This window comes from Planococcus citri, chromosome 1 (assembly GCF_950023065.1).
Source record: "Planococcus citri chromosome 1, ihPlaCitr1.1, whole genome shotgun sequence".
Classification (NCBI taxonomy): Eukaryota; Metazoa; Arthropoda; class Insecta; order Hemiptera; family Pseudococcidae; genus Planococcus; species Planococcus citri.
Window position 1 is genome coordinate 16,865,725 of NC_088677.1, and position 22,488 is coordinate 16,888,212.

At 33.9% G+C, this 22,488-nt stretch overlaps 1 protein-coding gene across 1 annotated transcript in view; it reads right to left on the minus strand.

Moving 5' to 3' along the window:
- The window catches only part of LOC135849247 (inactive pancreatic lipase-related protein 1-like), a 39,399-nt gene extending 17,196 nt beyond the window's left edge, over nucleotides 1-22,203 (minus strand). Inside the window, exons 1-2 of the mRNA XM_065369590.1 lie at nucleotides 21,860-22,203; nucleotides 17,088-17,289 (exon numbers count right to left, since the gene is read on the minus strand). Coding sequence (XP_065225662.1) covers nucleotides 17,088-17,169 — 82 coding nt within the window. The 5' untranslated portion in view covers nucleotides 17,170-17,289; nucleotides 21,860-22,203. The remainder of the gene's footprint in view (nucleotides 1-17,087; nucleotides 17,290-21,859) is intronic.
- Nucleotides 22,204-22,488: the final 285 nt, after the last annotated feature.

A 22,488-nucleotide genomic window follows, 5' to 3' on the forward strand; every position in this document is an offset into this window, starting at 1 on the left:
TACATATTTTCATAAAAGTAGAACTCTCTTTTTTTTTTGCAAAAGTTGGATTTTTTGACAATTTTGACAAAAACACAGAACTTTTTGAGAGAATTGTGACAAAAAATAGGACTTTTATTTTCAACTTTGAGAAGAATTAAAACTTTTTGACAATTTTGGAAAACGTGATTATGACTTCAACACAACATTGGGAAAAAATTAAGATTTTATTTCAACAGTTTTTGCAAAAGTGGAGTTGACAATTGTGCCAAAAATTAGAACTTTTTCACAAATTTGGATAAAATTAAGACTTTTTGACAATCTTGGCAAAAAATTATGACTTTTTGCCAATTTTGACAAAAATGAAGACTTTTTGACAATTTTGACAAAAATGAACACTTTTTGACGATTTTTGCGAGAATCAAGACTTTTTGACAATTTTGGCAAACATTAAGACTTTTTGACAATTTTGGCAAGAATGAAAACTTTTTGACATTTGTTGCAAAAATTGACACTTTTTGAAAATTTTGAGAGAAATTAAGGCATTTTGTCAATTTTTACAAAAATCAATTCTTTTTGACAATCTTGGCAAAAAATTATGACTTTTTGACAATTTTGACAAAAATTAAAACTTTTTGACAATTTTGACGGAAATTAAGACATTTTGTCAATTTTTACAAAAATCAGTTCTTTTTGACAATTTTGAAAAAATTGAAGATTTTTCGATGATTTTTGCAAGAATTAAGACTTTTTGACAATTTTGTCAAAAATGAAGACTTTTTGACAATTTTGGCAAAAAATGAAGACTTTTTGACAATTTTTGCAAAAATTAAAACTTTTTGACAATTTTGGGGCAAACATTAAGACTTTTTGACAATGTTGGCAAAAATCAAGACCTTTTGACAATTTTGGCAAACATTGAAACTGTTTGACAATTTTGCATAAAAATAAACTGTTTGACAATTTTGACAAAAAACAATACATTTTCTGACAATTTTTGCAAAAAGTTGAACTTTTGACGGCTTTAGCCAATATTAAACTTTTTGACAATTTTAACCAAAAAACAAAATCTTTTTGAAAATTTTGACAAAAACCAGTACTGCCATTGACGTTGTAATCTATGCGCAATTGTGTAAAAAACAGCAAACGTCAAATGCCTAAGCTGCTGGGCATTCTTTAAATAAAATTTTTTCAATCAAATCATTTGGGAAGAATATAAATTTTTCAACAATTTAAAAAAAAAATGGTGACTCTGAAACATTTGGAAAAGTAGACACTTTCTGAAAACTTTGTGGTCTTTTTTTGACATTTTGGTAAAAAAGCACGACGTGTTTTGGCAATTCAAGCAAAAAATTGAACTTTTTTTTGAAGTTCATGCAAGAAACTTGATTCTTCAAGATTTTTGTTTTAAAAAATTGGACTTGAAATTATCAATTTTGGGGCAAACAATCAATGCTTTTTGGACGTTTTGGCAAAAATTATGACTCTTTGACAATTTTGGTAAGAAACGAGGCTTCTTGCCAATATCAATAAAAAGAGGGATTTTTGACACTTTTTGAAAAAAAAACGTGGCTTGAGTAAAAAAGTTTCAATTCTGTCAAAATTATCAAAAAGCGTCATTGTTTGACCAAAAAGTCAAAACGCACAAATTCTTGACAAAATTGTCAAAAAATTCAAATTTTTTCAAAATTATCAAAAAGGCTCATTTTTTTTACAAAATTGTTAAAGTACACCATCTCTGACCACAATTGTCAAAAAGCATCAAGTTTTTCTAAAATTGTGTAATTTCTCAAAAAATTGACAAATTTTCTGAAAATTTGAACTTTTTGGCAATTTTGACTAAAAATGAGCTCTCTGACAATTTTGAAAAAATGACATCTTTTTGGCTATTCTGGTAAAAAAACACGAATTTTTGAAAATTTTGCCTCAACAATGCTTCTTTTGTTGGAGATTTAGGCCAAAAAAAGGATGTTTTAGCATTTTTACAAGAAAGCAAGTTTTTTTGATAATTATGAAAAAAAATGAATTTGAGAATTGAAAAAAAAAAAATTGCCCCAATCAAACAAAAATTAATGCGACTTTCTGAGAATTTTGACAAAAAATAGCACTTTTTTGAGTTATTTTAGTTTCAAAAAATGAACTGTTTGATAACGAAAAATTATTGGACTTTTTATAATAATTTAGTCAAAAAACAGCATTTTTTTGACCATTTTTATCAAAAAACAAGTCTTTTTTCTTGTCAATTTTGACAACATACAAAGAGGTTAGAGGACCTTTTCAGGAAATGCAAAATCAGAAAAAAAAAGTTTTGCTACATAGATCTGCAGATCACCATTTCTCAGATCACAAACATGTAGATGAAGATGATTTTTCATTACAAATCGCAGTAGGTACCTACATTCTTGTAGATTTATATCTTCAAACCATCAATAATTATTGCTTCTGTTCTCAGTCGGCCAAAAAATGAAGACTAATGAAGACATACGTGACGATATAATCGCTCTTATCACTTCATCTTTGATTATTTGAATCACTACAGCCACAGGTAAAATAAAAAGCAGGCATCTCAGATTCAAGACGTACGACTTCGACTTAATCAAATTCTTTGAAATAGGAAATTAAAAATCAACACGTAGTCGGTTATAATGAGTTGAAATCTCCTTAGAAAATACTCTTTGACATTATTTTTTCACAATACGTAGGTCTAGGAAGACATATACGAGTAGGTACTAACTGCTGTTAAAAAGCAATTACCAAGTAACCTCACGAATGATTACTTCAAAACAGACGATATACCTAAGGAGAATAAAAGAAGTAGAATTTAATTTGTTCATGGTAAATTTCCATAAACATCACGGCTATTCTTTTATTACACATTAGGTACTTATTGCCGAAAAATCTGGCGACTGTCTTCATCGTTGATCTGGTGAGAAGATGGTTTATTTGAAAAAAAATTATATAAGGTTTTGTTATAATTCGCCAAACAACCTAATTACGACCGATGGCACGCATTTCCTCGCGAGCGCTGACCGACCGAATGAATGAACGCTTATGTAATCAATCTACAAATGAATAAACTGGTTTTCGTCGTTGTCGTGTCGTGCGGTGTGCGCTTCCTCAGACCAGAGCTTATGAGCTGGGTGCTCGAATATGAATACCGAATAGGCTACATTGACCGGAAAGTTACTCGTTTCCATAAATTTATACAACGCTTAATTTAAAAATCATTGTTATAAATGCGAAATACAAATACATAATTAATAGTTTAATCATCGTGATTCGCTATCAGTTAATAGCTCATGGTCTCTCTATGTACTACGAGTACCTATTTTTTCCTTACAGCTCTTCCAAGTTATTCCAGGCCGGCTGCAAACAACTTAACAACTTGTTTTACTTGCGAAATTCTTATTTAAGTGGAACATAGGTAGGTATATATTTATATTCATTGAAGTACATACTACAAGATAAGTACGAGTATCAAAACCCTGTCCTCAAATACCATGTAATTCCAGAAGTTCCGTTCGGATTTTTCAAGCACCTTGACTCCCATTTGGTCAACGAGATGGACCAGTCAAGGTTATCCAGCGATGTTTGTTTTCGTAGTTTTTATTGTTTATATAGTTTCGTTTTATCGATTAGGTATCTTTTTTTTTGCCAGAGTTTCGCTAAAAATATCGTTAAATACTTGCGGCTTGGTTATTGCATCGCGTTTGATCTAGTTTCATTTTTTATAATCTAGATATTTTTTCACCTCAAGCTATCAAGTTATAGTACTCGTATTACCTATTTGTCGCATTCGGGCAATTTTTTTTTTTACATGCTTCGGTGTGGTTTTGAAATAGGTACGATATGCCACCACCCGCATACAAATCTGAAATCTTGCAAAGAATGCAGTGTTGCCAAATGCATATTTGTCGCAAAATCGAACCTTGCGGAATTTTCGAGTTATTTTTATGGCTTCGTTGAATAATTTATCAATTTGCAAACACTCCGGCGAATATTTTTATCAATTGGAATGAATGTGTGATCGTTTGATATCGAAAATAACTCTTTTTCAAGTTCTTTCATCATGAAGGTAAATAAATCAAATAAATCACATTCACATTCGAATCAGCTGCTGTGAGTATTACGAAGTACATACACTATTCGCTGTTTGAGATGAATTTAATCGTAATGATCATTGTTCCTGATTACAGATGTAGAATCACAAAACCTGGCGCCGAAATTGTTTCTTAATCCAATATGTTCATGGGGGGGGGGGTCGAGAGCTTTAGATGTTGATCAACTGCAAATTCAAAAGCCCAACAAGAGAATCTCTTCAAGTTTCCTTCTATCTGTTCTATGATCTTTGGAAAAAACATGATCTGAAACCACTACAATCAAAATTTCAGCAACCCAGATTGATTTTTCGATTTTTGACAAATTTTTGAAAATTCACAATTGAACTTTATTTTTATTTTTCCGTAAAAAATGATGACCTGCAGTTTTGAAACTGATATCGATCCCCCCAAAACAAATTTCACCATTTTGAGCAATTCTGGAACCTCCAGGTCGATTTTCAATTCCTTCAAATTTTTCCAGAAGATACGAAAATCTATTTGGGCAGCTAATCATCATATTGTGGGTTATTCTCGGCCTTCTAAAGGATTTAAGTATGCATATATTTCAGCCAATTTCCAGGAAGACGCCTCAAGTGCGTTTTTTGACCTCTCTCTTAAAAAATGATTTTTTGAGCTACCACTCTCCGATTTGAACGAGACTCAACTAAATCAAAAGAGCATATCTTAAAACTTCCGTAACCAAAATTTCATATGCAAAAGTTATTTTTTGGATTTTTGACGAATTTTTGAAAATTAGAAAAATTTTAAAATGCTGCTTCAACGGCGAATTTTTAATCTTTTTCATGAAATCAAATTTTTCTGAGCAAAGTGAACCAGTGTCAAATACCTATTTCTTCAATTCAACTCCCATACTCCACATTTAAAACATTTTGGAGCCTTTGACGATTTTCGAATTTTCCACTGAAATTTCAAATCACTCTGGAAAGGCCAAAAAATGGTCCCTTAACCGTTTTAAGTGGTTACTGCAATATAAGTAAACTTCTGACCAACTTGCAAATTAAGAGGGTGGTCGTTCATTTTCAGCCCCTCTAGAGCGATTTGAAATTTCTGAGGAAATTTGAAAACTCGCTGGAGGCTCCAAAAAGGTTGCATTTAGATTGTTTTAGAGTCCAGTGATCCTGTGGATAGATAGGTACATTGGACGATATCTTTTCTCCAAGAAAACAATCAATACATATGTATTTTCATTTGAAAATTTGATTTTTTTCACATTTTTTGGAATTTACAAATTGATTAAAAATTTATTTGTAAAATGGCGCCCCTGGAATTTCGCGATAATTAAGTAAATATCTACGAACTTGATTTTTGGCTTTTTTAGAGCGGCTTGAAGTACGATTTGGAGAAAATTGAAAAATCTGTGGTGACTACAGGATGGTCCAAAACTATAGTCACATTGCTCAAAAAATTTCTCCCTCATGAAAAAGTTTTAAAAATTGCAACTTGAGCATTTATTAAGTTTTTAAAATTTTCAAAAATTTTCAAAAATTCCAAAATGAACTTCAGCACATGAAATTTTGATTGTTGGGGGGGGGGGTTCCAAGACATGCTCGTTTGGATATAGTTTTGGTTTCATTCAATTTAAAGGATGCCAGCTCAAAAGTCCCCTTGTTGAAACCAACTCATTGAATCCGCATTTCACCCTTCCAAGCTATCCTAAAGCCTATCCAGCACAGTTTTCGATTTTTCCAGAATTTTAAATCTTCTCCAGAAATTGTGGAAATTAATTTTAGTAGCTAAAAATCGATTGTGACTTATTATCCACATTTGATTCGATTTCCAGGTGGTCACCTCCAGAACGTTTTTAGACCCATAGATTCATTAAGAAAAAATCAAAAATTATTCGTTCGAAGAAAAATTCTGATATTATTTATACGAATAGTTGTAACTACCTAAATTCAACCCCCTAAAACCGAATTTCAACTGGGTATTTTGAGCCATTCTGGAGCCTCCAGTACGATTTTTAACTACTCCAGAATCTTAAAATTTTCTCAGAAAGCGTGAAAATTAAATTTTGGCAGCTAAGAATCGAGCTGTGACTTATTCCGGACTTGTTTATAGGATTTACTTACATTTTGGAGTCAAGTTTTTTGATTGCCATATGTTTTAAGAAAAAAAAAATTCGAAAATTTGTTAATCTGTGAAATTAGCTCGAATGATTGCACCTAACCTAAAAATATCCCCCCCCCATCACTTGAATTTAACCATTTCGAGCTGATTTGGAGCTTCTAGCAGGTACCATAATATGGTTTTCGACTTCATCTCCAGAAGACGTGGAAATAAATTTGAGCAGCTAAAAATAGAGTTATGACTTTATTTTTGATCTGTCTAAAAGGCTTATCTACATTAAAGCTGACTTCATTCATCAGCAAATTTTTAAGAAAAAAATTCAAAATTTTCTGTTCATAGAGAAATTTTCTTAATTCTGAAATCAGCCCCTCGAATGTGAATTTCACCATTTCGAGCTATTCTGAAGCATCTAATGCAACTTTCGTTTTTTCTAGAATTTTTCAGCTTCTTTAGGAAACGTAAAAATTAGGTAATTAACGCAGTTAAAAATCGAGTTGTGGCTCATCTTCGACCTGTTTAAAGAGTTCATCAACATTTAAGCCAATTTTTCTTCAAGTTTTCAATTTTAAAATCGCTGGAGATGGAGAAAAATTCATCGTTCTAAGCTGGAACTGGACAGACGCCAATTTTTAAAAATTTCGAAAAAATATACGTGCTAAAGTTGATTTGGACACATTTCAAGATTTTTTTTTTTGCAAAACTAGAATTTTCAATTTTTTTAGAGGCTCTAAAAGGGCTTGAAGTCACCTCCAGTCGACTCAGCATGTTGAAGTTGAGCTATTCGGTGAATTTTAGCTTTCCAGTTTCAGTATTTGGTAAAATGTTAAGATTTTGTGGAAATTTCAATTTTTAAAAATATGCTGGAGGCTTCCAATTGATAATCCATAGCTTGAATAAAAGGGGCTTATGTGAAAAAGTAGGGAAGTGGAGCTGCATTTTGGTATACAGGAATTTGTTGATACCCCAAAAGCGAATTTCACCACCCTTTTTGTGTAGGTACAGGTACCCCCAACACTCCAAATTTGTTTTTTATTTCTACATTTATGAATTTTCCAAACCATGAGCGATATCAAATTTCAAATTTCTTTATTGTAGCTGACAGCTTTCGCTGTATTACAATGTCAGGGCAGTACATACAAAATTTTAGGTATTAATAGATACAAATAAATAAAGTACATGCCAATTTGCAAATATGTTACAAGTTGGATTTAAATAAAAAATTAAAAAAAATAAAATAAAAAATAAAAAAGAACAACAATACAAAATAAACTTGAAGAATTGCTATCCATCTAGCTGCAGCATTTCTTCAACACTGTAGAACGCATATCTCTGTAACCAATTTTTAAGTTTATTTTTGAAAAATTTCTTTGATGGTATATTTTTTAATTCCTGTGGTATTTTATTGTAAATTTTTGAGGCCATAAAATCAACATTATTTTTCATAATTTTTGTTCTTAAATTTTCACCTATTGCCAAATAAAAAATATGTATAACAAAAAAAAATTCTACGCAAAGTTTCCTACAGAAAAGGTTCTATTTCAAATATTAAGACCTTGATATGAAAACAGCGAAATTGAGTTTTTCAAACAATCCTGTAAGCATTGTAAGTTCTAAGTTCAAATGGTATCGTTGGTCAACCCGAATCCGAATATCTGGCTGATACCTCGACATTTTGATTGAAACCCCTAAAAAATGAACTTGAAGTTTCAAAGTTGAAATTTTTCCAGCTTTCCCGCCATTTTTCCCCATGAAATGTCAATTCTCTTGAACTATGATTCAACGAGTTGAAAATAGAGTACCTGAGTACTCATGTACCAAAATTCAGATTCCTAGGTAGGTAAATTTGGTAAAATTTTGATTTTTTTTCTACATTTTTGGCCCAAATTTGATTTTTAAAAATTCACCAAAAACCAAAAAATATACTCGAGCGTTTGAAATTTACCTGGTGATGAATTTTTTACATGCTTTTTCAATCTAGTAGGTTATAGTTTCATTCAATGCCAGCTGGGAAATCTTTCTGGTAAATTGATACCCATTTTGAAAAAGTAGATATAGATATTAAATCGTCGATAGGAATCAATTCTGAATTTTCAAAAATTCGCCAAAAATTGAAAAATCAATTCAGAGCAGCTGAAATTTTGGTTCAGGAGGTTTCAGACCCTCCTCTTTCAAAAAATCGTGATTTCGTTCAAATCAGAGGCGAACACTTCGAGAGATTCCCTCTTGAATTGTCCAATACCTATAGATATCCATATCTAGGTAAGTAAGTATCTATCTACGTAATTATATTTTTACAGCATAGTTTATTTAATTAGAATACATTATTTTTAGATACGCGATGTTAATGTCAGTTCATCGTGAGTTCAAGCACAAGTAAGTATATCTACCTCTAAGTATTAATCATATTCCAAAACTCGATTACGTAATAGTTATGCATTAATCGCATTACTCCTGTTTCACGGATAAGCGTGTGTAACTTCCAGTCGATAAATTACTTTCATTTTATGGTGATAATGAAACGACTTCAAATCATTTAACGGTCTGAGGCGCCGCGCCGCACCACACTGATCGACTTGCAAAATAAATACATAAACGTCGAGGTTTTCTTATCATAATTCATATTCCTCTCATTCTTGCGATTAATCAATATTGCAGGTAGTCATATGTACTTGAATTTGAAAGTAGGTACCTAGTCATCTATCGACGCAGACACCTGATTCATCGAAATATAAAATCTCATGATCCATTTCTCATTTCATGATGTAATAATTCCAAAAAAACCTAATCTAAAACAATAAGGTTATCCCTATCCGTGTTTCAGGTAATATTATAACACATCACGAAAATTTCATACCTACATCCGAATCGAATCCTCGTCTATCTGTGCTCTATGGTGCGGTTTTTATAGCAGGCATGTAACCAAAAAAAAAAAAAATTATTCACGTCCAAAACAGTACACCAAACCGTAGGTTGGTAGGTACGTCCTAATCATATAGTTTTATTACAGAATCGCTTCGAAACGATTTAAAATTCTATTTAATCACGCAAGTGAAAGTACCTAGGTACTCTTATATTCCATCATTGAGTTTTATGAGCAGCATAATCATTCGTGGTCGCTGGCTAGACTGAAGTTCACTCATCTCGTAGGTAAATATGATCGATGTTATCATCACAAACGCCCGGACCGGACTGCTGTTTACGGAAAATACAACTCGAAATCCGTACATTGTGTAATACCCAGTAGACTAAATTAAGATAAATATTACACGCTTCATTTTCTCGTATCTCTCGTTTCGTTTTTATTTAACCACGACTAATCTTCATTTGTTTGACGTAGGTCAGGAACACCGTTACAATTTATTCGGATACGTGGCTGTAGCTCCTTCATCGTCTTTGGCTGCACATCTTCTTCTTCAGCATTCTTTTTATTAAAATGCATTGTAGGCTTTATATAAGGTCGAAGAGTTAAGAACTTTGGAGTTTGGTGTGTAATTCAGTCGTGTGTATGGATGAGAAAATCGTGCATAATTAGAAAGTATCCCCGAGGATAAGTCGTCGCCTCTAATCCACTCAAATATTAAATTTATGCTCGTGTCACCGAATGGTCATTTTTTTTCACGTGTGCGATTTCTTCGCTCATCGCCTCGGTACTTTTTGAATAGCGTGTTAATTCGTATAAACTGAGAATACTGTTCATTTATATAGGTTTACCTACGAGTGGGTATCTTTCGACCATGTTCAAGTCTTTCCGCATGAAATTAAATTATTTTAATATTTACCTACGTCAATTACGCACTTATTAGCTAGGTACTCGAGATATCATTCAGATAGGTGTATTTTTCGGTACTTAGTTCGAGCATTGGAGTAATTCAGGTGAGAAAATGCTAGTCTAATGTACTTGCTGTAGATCTATCATAAGACCAAATTAATTAATTAAAGTATCTAGCGAAGTAAATGATTTTTCGAAGTAAAAAAAAGTCGACACTCCTCTCCTTCTCATTTTATGAAAGCGTTTAAATTAGACCTGCACAAATCTAGAGATTTTCACTGGAAAAAAATTGAACTAAAAATTTGACAAAAAGTGGCGAGAAACGATCACTTGATGTGAATGGGTACATAACTGTCCCTAAAAACTGAGGGAAGTTACTTGAGAGTCTACAGATTCTGAAGTTTGCATAATTCATAGGATTCAAAAAGTGCAGGTATCTCACAAACAGGACAACTTTCTGAAATTTAGTAGAAGGATTTAAATTAATTTAAATGACAAGTTTCTCCTGATCAAAATTTTTCTATTTTCAAAGAGATCAAGAAAAAAAGAAAAAAACATGAAAGAGAATAAAATTAAAAAGTACCTACCCACAAAGATGTGATTCAAAAAATGGAAAAATGTTGGTAAAAAACAGGACTTTTTGGCAATTTTTGTAGTTGACAGGACTCTCACAGAAATTATGACAAAAATTGAGCCATTTTGACAATTTCTGCAAAAACTAAAATTCTTGACAATTTTGACAAAAAAGACATAGGTGCCTAGTTTTAAAGAATTTTGGCAGAAAAGCCAGAGGCCTTTTTTTTTGACAATTTACATGAAACCAAGGTCATTCTATGACAGTTTTTGTGAAACACTGGACTTTTTTCTTCGCAAAACCACGACCTTTTTTTTTGACAATTTTGTCAAAAAATTGAACTTAAAATTCATTTCACTTTGAAAGAGCCCTGAAAGGGTACAGGTTGTTGTTGCTAGAGGTAGTCTCTAGGTAGTAGCTCAGATCATCAAGAGGAGCCATGGTCCTGAGGACAGATGAGAGGGTGAAGACAACACCGGGGTATTCTGCGCGTCCACGTCATGCGGGGTGGTAACATGTTGCTGTTTGATGGACTTGGAATCGATAAACATGGCAAAAGCAGAATTCTCCAGGTGGTTGAACGACTGGGGGGAGGGGAGGTGGTGGCAAGCCGAAGGCCAAGCCTCTACATAAATATGGATTACAAACAAGAATGCATATTATGCATAAGAGCTGCAGAACACCAACAACTCACCCGTTCCAGTCCTAGGGAAGAGCAGGGCAGAGCTGTGGGACCGAAACAATTTTGGGATTGGATTTCGGTTTCAGGATTGAAATTTTTTCATGTTGGGATTGGATTCGTTTTGGGATTCGTTCTTCTAAATTTTCATTTCGGGTTCAGGATTCATTTTGGGATTGAAAAAATTGTCTCGGTTTCGGGTCGAATTGGTTTTGGTTTTGAGATTTCCATTTCAATCAATTTTAAGCCCAAATCGACTAATGGACCCTGCAAGGGTTTAAAAAATTGGAGGTTTTGACGTGAAAAATCCAATGGTGTAATTAGTTTAAGGGTATTCTTTACCTCTGCAAAAATGTTCGAAATATGAAGCCGCTTTGTTTGTTATCTAACGTCATCGTTTGTTCATAAGACTGCGTGTATGTGTAATCAAGTGAATGAATTTAGTTGTGCTTATGTCCCACAACCAGCTCCCATCAGAACTTTGGGCAGAGATTTCTCCATGGATAGGGATGGGAAATGCTCGCGCATGTTGTTTTGCGTGCGCGCATGCGCGCATATGCGCGCATGCGCGCACGCAAAACAACATGCGCGAGCATTTCCCATCCCTAAGCGAGAGTATGTAGCCATAGTTTCTAATTTAGCTTTTCCAACAGAGATCTGAGCATCAATAGTACCTCCATTCAATTCCCAATGACGGCCACAAAATAACATAAATCAAAACTATCTCGAGTCTTGACATACCCTTGCTTTTGAATGTTTTCTGAGTAAAATAAACCAAACTCCACAAAAGTCCGTCCAATAGTTTTCGCACAACCCCCGACCAAAGTTTGTAGTCTTTATCAAAAATCACTACCTACTGATAACAGGGGTAAGGAATAGCCCTAACATTTTAAATACATAATGTGACCCCGCCTGACAAAATCGACCGTTTTGACAAAATTTCAAAAAATGTTTTTTCTTCAAAAATCTGATCTTTCAACCCTTAAGATTCATTTTAAACCCCACTTGACAAGAGATTTGCCAGTTAAGCTGAAATGCCGGTTGATTTTTGTAAATTTGTTTTTGACCAGCGAATGGCAGAATTTTTTATTTGCTGAACTGCCAGTTCTCACAAATCAGCTGTTTTTTATTCACTGATTATAGTGCACATGAGCATTGAGCAATGGGTATATTCACAACTTCTTTTTAAAAAATTGAATAAAAGTACGAAGTGCGGTACATGTATACCGCTTGAAAAAAGAAATATTCACCTTGCAATGATAGCTGCGTGGTTAGAGCATGGGATTGTCAAGTGGGAGTCCTGGGTTCGATCCCTGCTTGGGCTGGAAATTTTTTGTAGATTTCCGGTTTTTATTCAGCGATTTAATGCATTTAAGTATTTAAACAGCAGCCGATTTTTTCCTGGCGTTTTTTTAATAGCAAATTTACTGTCATATTTGAGCCGGCTTTTTCACTGGCTTTTTTTATCTGCGTATCTATTGTCAAGTGGGAACATTATTATATGGTTGATTTTGTCAGGCGGGGTCACATATTTTGCTTAATTCATCTAAAATTTTTATTATAATCTGAATGCTTGATGATAAATGATGTAAAATGACCATTGACCATTTATCAAAATAAAATCGCTGAATAAAAGGCAAAAATTGAAATCCCAAAACTGAAATGATTTTTGTTTTGGTCCTGGGATTGTTTCTGGCTCAACATTATCAGTTTCGGGATTAAGAAAAATAACAATTTCAGTTTTGGGATTGGATTTGAATCAGGATTTAATTGGTTCCGGTTTTGAAATCATTTCAGTCCCACAGCTCTGGTGCAGAGCTTCAGAGTGAGAAGGTGAATACCATCACTCCATCAGCACCTAAAAACTGGCAAATTTGGCTAAGTGAGTAAACCCAACAGAAAATCATGGTGGAAGCTGGAAGGTAATGGGAAACCACCACCATTACATTTCCCTAGAATTATATGGACATCAATTTAGCAATGGTCCCAAGTTCCTGTCAGGCTGATCTTCATCCGCCAAGACAGCTAGATAGGGTGTGAAGAATATGCAGAGTCAAAACAAGGCAGAACAACATCAATGTAGCAACCTGGAATGTAAGAACTTTGTATCAAATCGGAAAACTTGCTACGAGAGGGAGGAAACGATGGAAGCTGTTAACAACAAACTCACCAGCCAACCGGCCTGTAAGACCCTGAAAGAAACTATCAGATATGCTAGAAACCGGCTAATATAGATGGAAATATACGCCATCTCCGGTAAAGGAGTGCAACTACGACGACGACAATGATTTTGAAGAAAAGCCAAGATTTTTATAAATTTTGACCAAAAAAAAGACTTTTACGAAAATTTTTGTGAAAACACCAGGATTTTGAAAAAATTATCTCCGCACAAAAAAAGGAAATTTTTAAGAAAAGACTTTTTAGCAACTTTGAAAATTTTTGTCAATTTAGATGAAAAAAGGAATTTTTGAAAATTTTTACTAAACCAACGTTGTTTGTCGATTTGGGCCCAAAAGATAATTTTTTTGGAATTTTTACTAAGAAACGGCCGGGGATAGTATTTTTAAAAAATGGCCACACTTTCTTTGACAAAATCTGGCAATAAACGTTCTTGCTTGATAATTTTGCAAGAAACCCCGAGCTTCTGACAATTTTTGCAAAAACACAAATTCGTTTGAAAGTTTTGACAGCAAAGGGTACTTCTTTAAATGGTTTTTCACAAAATGATAGAAGTTTTTTCACAATTTCGGCAATAAAATGGTACTTATTTGACAATTTGGCTTTTTTGATAGAAGATTATTTGGCGAGAACAGACTTTTTTGGCATTGCATGACTTTTTTGGCAATTTTTTTTCTAAAAAAGATCTGGTGCTTCAAGCTTTAACACAGTTTTGGTAAAAAAAAAAAAACAGATTTCTTGACTGGTGAATTTAGCAAAAAAAAAAATATTGAGTTTATAATTTTCAAAAACTGCAAAAAAAAAACAGGAATTTTTGACATTTTTCCCCTCAATAAATCAGGACTACTTTGACAACTCTTGCCAAAAACTAGTACATTTGACAATTTAAAAAAAAAAAAAAAAACAATACATTTTGAAAACAGTTTTGGAAGAAAAACTGGGCTTTTTCTATGATTTTGACAAAAAATGGATGTTTTTAAACAATTTTTGCAATAAAATACCTTTTTGACAACTTTCAAAAAAATGGAGGAAAAATATATTTTTATGACAATTGATCATTTTTCTAAAAAAATCAGCGTATCTGACTACTTTTACAAAAAAGAAACAGGAGTTTTTGACAATTTTGGCATAAGGATAGAACTTTGTTTTCGACAATTTTTTCAAAAATCATCTGCACGATTTTTTCACAATTTTGGAAGTTTTGATAATTTTGACGATAAATGGAAATTTGTGATTATTTTTTTAAAAAAAGGACTTCTTGAAAAATCATGATATGGTAGCTGCCAAATGTGTCAAAAAAGTACACTTTGTTGACAATTTTGAGAAAAACAGGGCTCGATTGAATTTCGGCAAAAGTTGGCTCCGTGTGGCCAGCCCCGACCATGTGGGGGTGGGGGTCGAAAATAGTGCCAATCGTTTGTGCTTCGTTTGTGCACGTTTGCGCACTAATTACTTTCGTTTGTGCTCACCCCCTTCATGGCGTATTTGAAGGGAGCTTTGGTCGGGGCTGGGGACACGCAGCCCCGACCATGAGGGGGAGGGGGTTGAAATTAGTGTCAATCGTTTGTGCTTCGTTTGTGCACGTTTGTGCACTAATTACTTTCGTTTGTGCTCACCCCCTTCATGGCGTATTTGAAGGGAGCTTTGGTCGGGGCTGGGGACACGCAGCCCCGACCATGAGGGGGAGGGGGTTGAAATTAGTGTCAATCGTTTGTGCTTCGTTTGTGCACGTTTGTGCACTAATTGGTTTCGTTTGTGCTTGCTCCCCTACAAAGTGGAAATGGTCGGGGCTGGGGACACGCAGCCCCGACCATGAGGGGGAGGGGGGTCGAAAATAGTGCCAATCGTTTGTGCTTCGTTTGTGCACGTTTGTGCACCAATTGGTTTCGTTTGTGCTCGCTCCCCTACAAAGTTGAAATGGTCGGGGCTGGGGACATGCTAATAGGGGGAGCCCATAGGAAGGGCTTTAGAGGAATGAAAACCATACACATCGTTTGTGCTTTTGATGCTGAGGATTGTGCACTCATCAAATTGACCCATTGCGTTCGTTTTGTTATACTTGTAATTAAAAGCGTAATTATTCTTGGTTGGGGCTGCGTGTCCCCAGCCCCGACCATGAGGGGGAGAGGGTCGAAAATAGTGCCAATCGTTTGTGCTTCGTTTGTGCACGTTTGTGCACCAATTGGTTTCGTTTGTGCTCACTCCCCTACAAAGTTGAAATGGAAGGGGGCTGGAGACACGGGGGTGAAATGGGAATTTTGAGAAAAATAACTATCAATGAGTAGGGTATCGTTTCCATATGATTCGATACCGCTGAGCACGAATATGACCTCAGATTTTCTGCTACACTCACCTACCCCTCTCTAGAGCCCCTCAGCCCCCTCAGTTTTCACGATTTTCGAAATAAAGTTTTTTTGATGACATTGGTGTCGTTTTCATATGATTCGATACCGCTGAGCACGAATATGACCTCAGATGTTCTGCTACACTTGCCTACCCCTCTCCAGAGCCCCTAAGCCCTCCTCAATTTTCACAATTTTCGAAATGAAGTTATTTTGATCACATTATTGGTGTCGTTTTAATATGATTCGATACCGCCGATCACGAATATGACTTCAGATATTCTGCTACAATCACCTAGTCCTCTCCAGAGCCCCTCAGCCTCCTTCTATTTTCACGATTTTTAAAATAGTTATTTCGATGATGTTGGTTTCAGAAGACAAAATTTTCAAACCACTAATGGACACCCTTTGAAGGGGAACAGTAGATTTCAATTATCAAATAGAAAATTCCAGATTCGAGTTTTCGATCTTACTACATTGTAGATAAATGCATTTTGTTTTCAAATTTCTCAAAAAATGAGTCATATGGAATAAAAGTTTATCAATCAAAATCCAATTTTACATATTGAAGATCATTTTTACATCTCGGAATTGACAAGCTGCCTTTCTCGTGATCTGTCATTGCCTATAATCCATACCCAAATGCAATAATAAGATCTATGAAAAAAATAGCCTGCAGCCTTCAAGTCTTATTAATTGCTCAAGAGATGTTTTCAATCACGAAATTCTTAATATTAAAATTACACCCAATTATATTTTCAATATCAATTTTTAAACTAAAAATAACCACAGATTATTTAAATATAAGTAAAACAGTCCAGAGAACCTGTTTCAAAAGACGTCGCGACGTATATTTCAATCAAAACGACGACGTCTAAAAACCGATACCTAATATCATACCTACCTACGAATTTTAACTACTTATTCCAAGTTTAAAAATCTAATCAAACATCAAATCGATTAAGATTACATCATTGTAAAAAAAGAAATAAATTAGGGCCATAAATTGCCACCGCGCATTTATGACCAACAGCATCTCATTACCTATCTCGATGGAATATTAAAAGCGCCAAAAAAGCTATTACGATTTCAAAATACAGCCTGCAATGTTGCAGCATTGTTTGAAAAAATCATTAAGTGTGTTCTTATGGGCACAAGTACTACATACAGCAAATAAGCCTTTCATTTGTCATCATAATTTATACGAATGAACATTGCAGTTAATGATTGATAAATGTGGGTAGTATAATTTGCAATATGAAATAAGTAGTTACATTACAACGAGGATTCGTCTAACCGCAAAAACTCATTTTGTACCCATAAATGGTATGGTAATGAAAAGAGAAACAAAAAAAAAGAAAAAAGAAAAAGAACTCACCGTTTAAGACAAATGCGATAATTAGAAAAAGAAACAGATCTGAAAATTTATTCGGAACTGGTCCTTTTATCAAAGTGGTCATCTTTTCTTCATATCTTCGTATTTCAAAAGCAAATAATCTATCGATTCAGAGGCTGCGGATGGAATGATCAAAATTCCAACATCTTCTTTCGTTTCGTTCCTCTGATAATTGAAACATAACCTGTAAAAGTGAAATTTTTCAATTGCATTAATTACTTAAGTGGTTATATTTATTTTCAGATAGATAAAATTCTACTCGTAGATGTGAAGATTGTGGTAAGGTTGTTCAATTTTTCAAAATATATTTTATTTGGTCCTGTAGAGCTACCTACATTATTTTAGAGTTCACACTGTGAACTTCATAGCCCACGTGCTCACGTTGCTCGGTATTTTCAATTTAAAGAATTTCACCTCATCGGAATATTAACCATCGAGTCGAATTAAAATGAAAAATTCCAGCGACAACAGATACCATTGAAGAAATTGTGTCACGAGGAGACCTTGTAGCGAAATGTTTCGACGTTATGTAAATATACACCTAAAAAGTTGTCATTCTGTTACCATATGATAACGCGTACGTTCAACGTAATTACATCATTACGATTAATTGATCAACCAAACTCACTTTTTTTTTCGTTGCAGTAAGCTGTAGGCTTGGATTAATAATTGTAATTAAGTAATTTGCCCTGCAAACAAGCTACTTAAAAGAATAAGCTCACGAAGACAAATACCAACATGAAAGCCTAAATGTTCCTCGAACTTTTCAGATTTTTGTACCCATACCCAACTCGCAATGGAACCGAATACTTGGGTATTTGAATTTTTACAACTCATTAACTTCGAATGAGCTGAAATTTGGCTCACTGAAAGAGCATGTCAGCCAGAGCTCAGAATTAAAGTTCAAAGTGCTGAAACTGATTTTTCAATTTTGCTGAATTTTTGAAGCTGGCAATTGAATAGGTAGGTACAGAGATAAAAATCTGAACGGTTTATTCGCTGAAGATGACCCCCTCCCCCTCACCAGAAAAATATATAGTCATCATTTTAGAATTTTCAAACCGATCCAATCCAGGGTTTTTGACAAAAAATGTCCAACAGATAGGAAACCATGCTAAAAGCAGGACAAAAGCGAGACTTCTGACAGGACATTTTTTTAAATGTTTCAATTTCAGGGAGAGGGGGGGTTGAGGGTTAAATTTTTTTAAAAGTGGAATTGTTTGGAATCAAAATGTTTCTACCTATTAGAAAAAAAAACAACCAACATTTTGGAAGAATGGAGTTTTGAAAATCACTAAGTTTGATTGAAGAAATAAAAAAAACATAATAACTTTACTTGCAATTTTGAAAAAAAAGGGCTTTTATTTTGACATAAAAAGGGAAATTACATGGAATTCTACAGAGAAAAAAAGGACTTGAAGACACTTTAGGCAAAAATCCGGGCTTCTATTTTGAAATTTCAACAAAAAAGATTTTACAGACAGCTGAGATTTTTTTTGAGAATCATTCGTAGTCGCTTGCTAGATTGTAGTTCACTCATCTCGTAGGTAAATATGATCGCCCGGACCGCAAAAATTTGGACTTGACGTGTATTTTAAAAAATGGGACTGTATGAAAATTTTGGCAGAACATTAAACCTTTTTTTTGGGGGAGGGGGGGGATTATGAAAAAAACAGAGACTTCGAAGCAATTTTGACCAAAAAAAAAACAAAACTTCTTACAATTTTGGAAAAACTCACATTTTTTAGACTGGTAAAGCAAAAATTGATATTTTCTTGATGTTTTGGTAAATAAACAGATTTTTTTTTTAAATGTTTGCAAAAATGAGGTTTTTGAAAAATGTTGGAAAAAATACTTAAGACTTGCAATTGGGCATTTCTGACAATTTTAGCAAAAATATGTACAACCTTCTGACAACGTTGACAAAAAACTTTTTTTTTGGAAAATTTTGCCAAAAATTAGATGTTTGACGATTTTGACAGAAAATGAAACCTAAAAATGTTGACAAAAATGAACCTTTGACAATTTAAAAAAAAAAAATACATTTTTTTACAATTTTAGCATAAAACTAGACTTTTTGACCATTTTGACAAAAAACAAAACCTTTTTTGAATAATTTTGCCAAAAATGAGATGTTTGACGATTTTGACACGAAATCAAACAGCTGAAAATTTTGGCAAAATGGAACTTTTTGACCATTTCTAGAAAAAAACTTTTTTTTTTGACAATTTTGGCATACCTAAAACTAGTCTTTTTAGACAACTTTGAAAAAAAAACAGAACTTTTCAGAAAACTGAAGAAAAATTCATGTTTTTTGGATGCTTTGGCATCCACAAAAACTTTTTTTTAAACCATTTTAGCAAATTTACCTACTTTTTTTTGGTCAGGTTTGGCATAAATTTGGATTGTTTGGGCAATTTTGTAAAAATTCAACATTTTTTACTGACAATTAGAGATGTACAGAAAAAAATCAATACTATTTTATTCATTATTTACAACTAACTCGAATACAAAAATCTGAAAATCAAATTATTCGCCAAAGTGATCGCCTTGGATTCGATTGCCACATATTTTTGAGCAGATCTGGAGCTTCCAGCAAAAGTTGACTTTTCTCTGGCACTCTGGCAACGATTTTGTAATTCACCTGTTCTAATAGATTTAAAATCTCGAACTTATCACAAGATTAAATTTCCAGCAACCGAAGTTGATTTCAATGCCTTGTGGAACGGTTTGAAATTTCTGAAGAAACGTTATAGGAGGCTCTAAATTAGTTCAAAAATGGGGGCAATCGATTTTTGAAAGTCAATGTTTGATGGCAGAAGTTTTGAAAAATTTGAAGCAAAATTGACAATTTTTGATTTTTTTTTGAAATTTGAGATTTTTTAACTTGAAAAAAAAAATTACTCACACTTGTCAACTTGTCACCTCGGATTTGTACTGTCTTCGTCTGCCCTGATCGATTTCGAATGTCAAACTTATGACATGATTTTAATTTTCAGCAGTCGAAGTTGATTACTGGAATCTCCTGGTCGACCAAAAAATGGTAGAAATCGATTCTAGAGTCGATTTTTGAGATTAGAAGTGATGGAAAATTTTTTGACCAATTTGTTGCAAAAAGTTACTAATTTGGGATTTTTTTAAAATTTGAGATTTTCAAACTTGTAAAAAAACATACTTTTCAACTCGCTGCCTCAAATTCATGATGTAACTGACCAGATTGATTCCGAATCTCGAACTTATGACAGGATTACCTACATTTTCGGTTGGCGAGGTTCATTACAACGCTTTCTGGAGCAATTTGGAATCGCTGGAGAAAAGTCAACTCTTGCTGGAGGCTCCAGATCGATCGAAAATGGTGGCATTCGATTCGAGGAGGACGAAGAAAATTTGAGAGATCTGTGACAAAAATTGACGATTTTGGATTTTTTTTTTTTAATTTTGAGATTCTCTAACTTGTAAAAAATACACTTCACAGCTCATCGTCCCTCATTTGTGATTGATTAGCCTTACTTAATCAACTCCAACAGCCTGTAGGATTACATTTTTAGCTGGAAAATGTGACTATAACGCCTCCTCGGGTAATTTGAAATTTCTGGAGAAAAGTCTACTTCGGCTGGAGGCTCCAGGTAGACTCAAAAATGGTGGCAATCTATTTGAGGCTATTTCCTCAATTTTCAAAAATTCGTCAAAAATCCAAAAATGAACTACAGAAGCTCTTCTAAAGCCTGGATAACCTGTTTTTTCAGTGAATGAAATTTCAGCTCAATCAGAGCAGAGTTGACCAGTTGGAAAGATTTCTTCGTTAGAGTTTCCTTATTCATTTCTAAAAATAAACAAGCAGATCATCATCTTCTTCTATGTTGCTATTATTCCTTAATGTGTTTATTGCTAACAAGGTCTCTATAACTGTTACCATGTAAGCGTAGCCGAGTTTAATTAACACCAGGAAAAATAATAAGAGAAAGATGTAACTTTTACACCTCAGTTAACTTGATAAGAGCTGGAGAAATTACCTACCTGTGTAGGTATTATTTTTGTTTACTCGCTCACCTAGACCATTATTAGTTTTTTTTTTCGCAAATTGGCACGAGTCAACTGGATGCTTGGATAATAAGGGAGTTGCTAAGGATTGAAAATAAGTAACTGAGGTATTTTTTTTTAGCATCTGTAGGTGGAGTACCTATTACCTAAGTTTGTATATAGCTTGCAAAGTATTTATGTTTTTGTATGAAAAACAATGTATGTAGACAAATCTATTCCAGTGTTCTAATTTTACAAACGGGTAACCCAGGTACCTGATATCTACATATTGGTGTAGTAATTATTTTAATACAGAATTTCGCCGGTGGGAACTTACAACATGAGCGTAAATATTGGAGCAATATTCTTTTTTACTTTTACCATGATATAATTTGTAACACGTATTTAATGCAGAAGACTGAGTCCGTAGGTATGAGTAGATATATTTGGTAAGAAAATGATTTGCATAAAATTTTACCAAATAATATGAAATTTCTTCATAGATGTAAACTGAACAAGTATAATTTAATAAGATTACTGTCTTAAAAACGTCATTTTCTGACCCTCTACCTATTTGGAAAGATTTCCACTCGAAGTGAAAAGAAAATTCTATTGTGAAAAAGATCGTCTAATAAGCTACCTATCTTTATCAACACATCTTGCATTCGTTTCGACGTTTTAAATTAACTTACCTACATTTAAGAAAAAAAAAAATAGAAAATAATAAAACTTACATTTAAAAAAATCCACCAAACTCCATCCAATCAACTCGTATCATTGCACACTAAAATCACAACAAAAGTTTTTCAAAAAAAAAAATAATCAATATCAACGATCGAAATCACGTAACAGCAAACACAGCACGAAAAATGTCGAGGCCGGAATCGAACCGAACAATAAACCATACGCACAATGCAATCGCCGACAAACTAATAAAACACCGCCGCGAAAACAAAATCGAAGAAATTTTTTCGAAAAAAAAAAAAAATAAATATTTCGTCTGGAATAATACCTACCTACGTTATTAAGTAGTCAAGTAGATAACGACCTTACTGTTACTTTCATGCTCATTACGGAATCGCCTTCAGCTTGTACTAAAAGATTATCCCCGCTGTTTGGTTGCCCTCTCCACTGGCACATCTAACTTCTCCAAGAAGTTACGACATCGTCGGCAGACAGACGGTGACGATGGCGGATCGCTTAAACAAAGAACCAGAAATAACGATGCAGGAAGAACTGGACCGGAAGAGCGGTTCCGAACGGACGTGTGACCAAGACGGATTATAAGGGATCAAAATTTTGACTTCTAGTTTGGAATTTTGGGGGCACTAGGAAGATGAAATTTCAGTCAAATTTGGCGAAT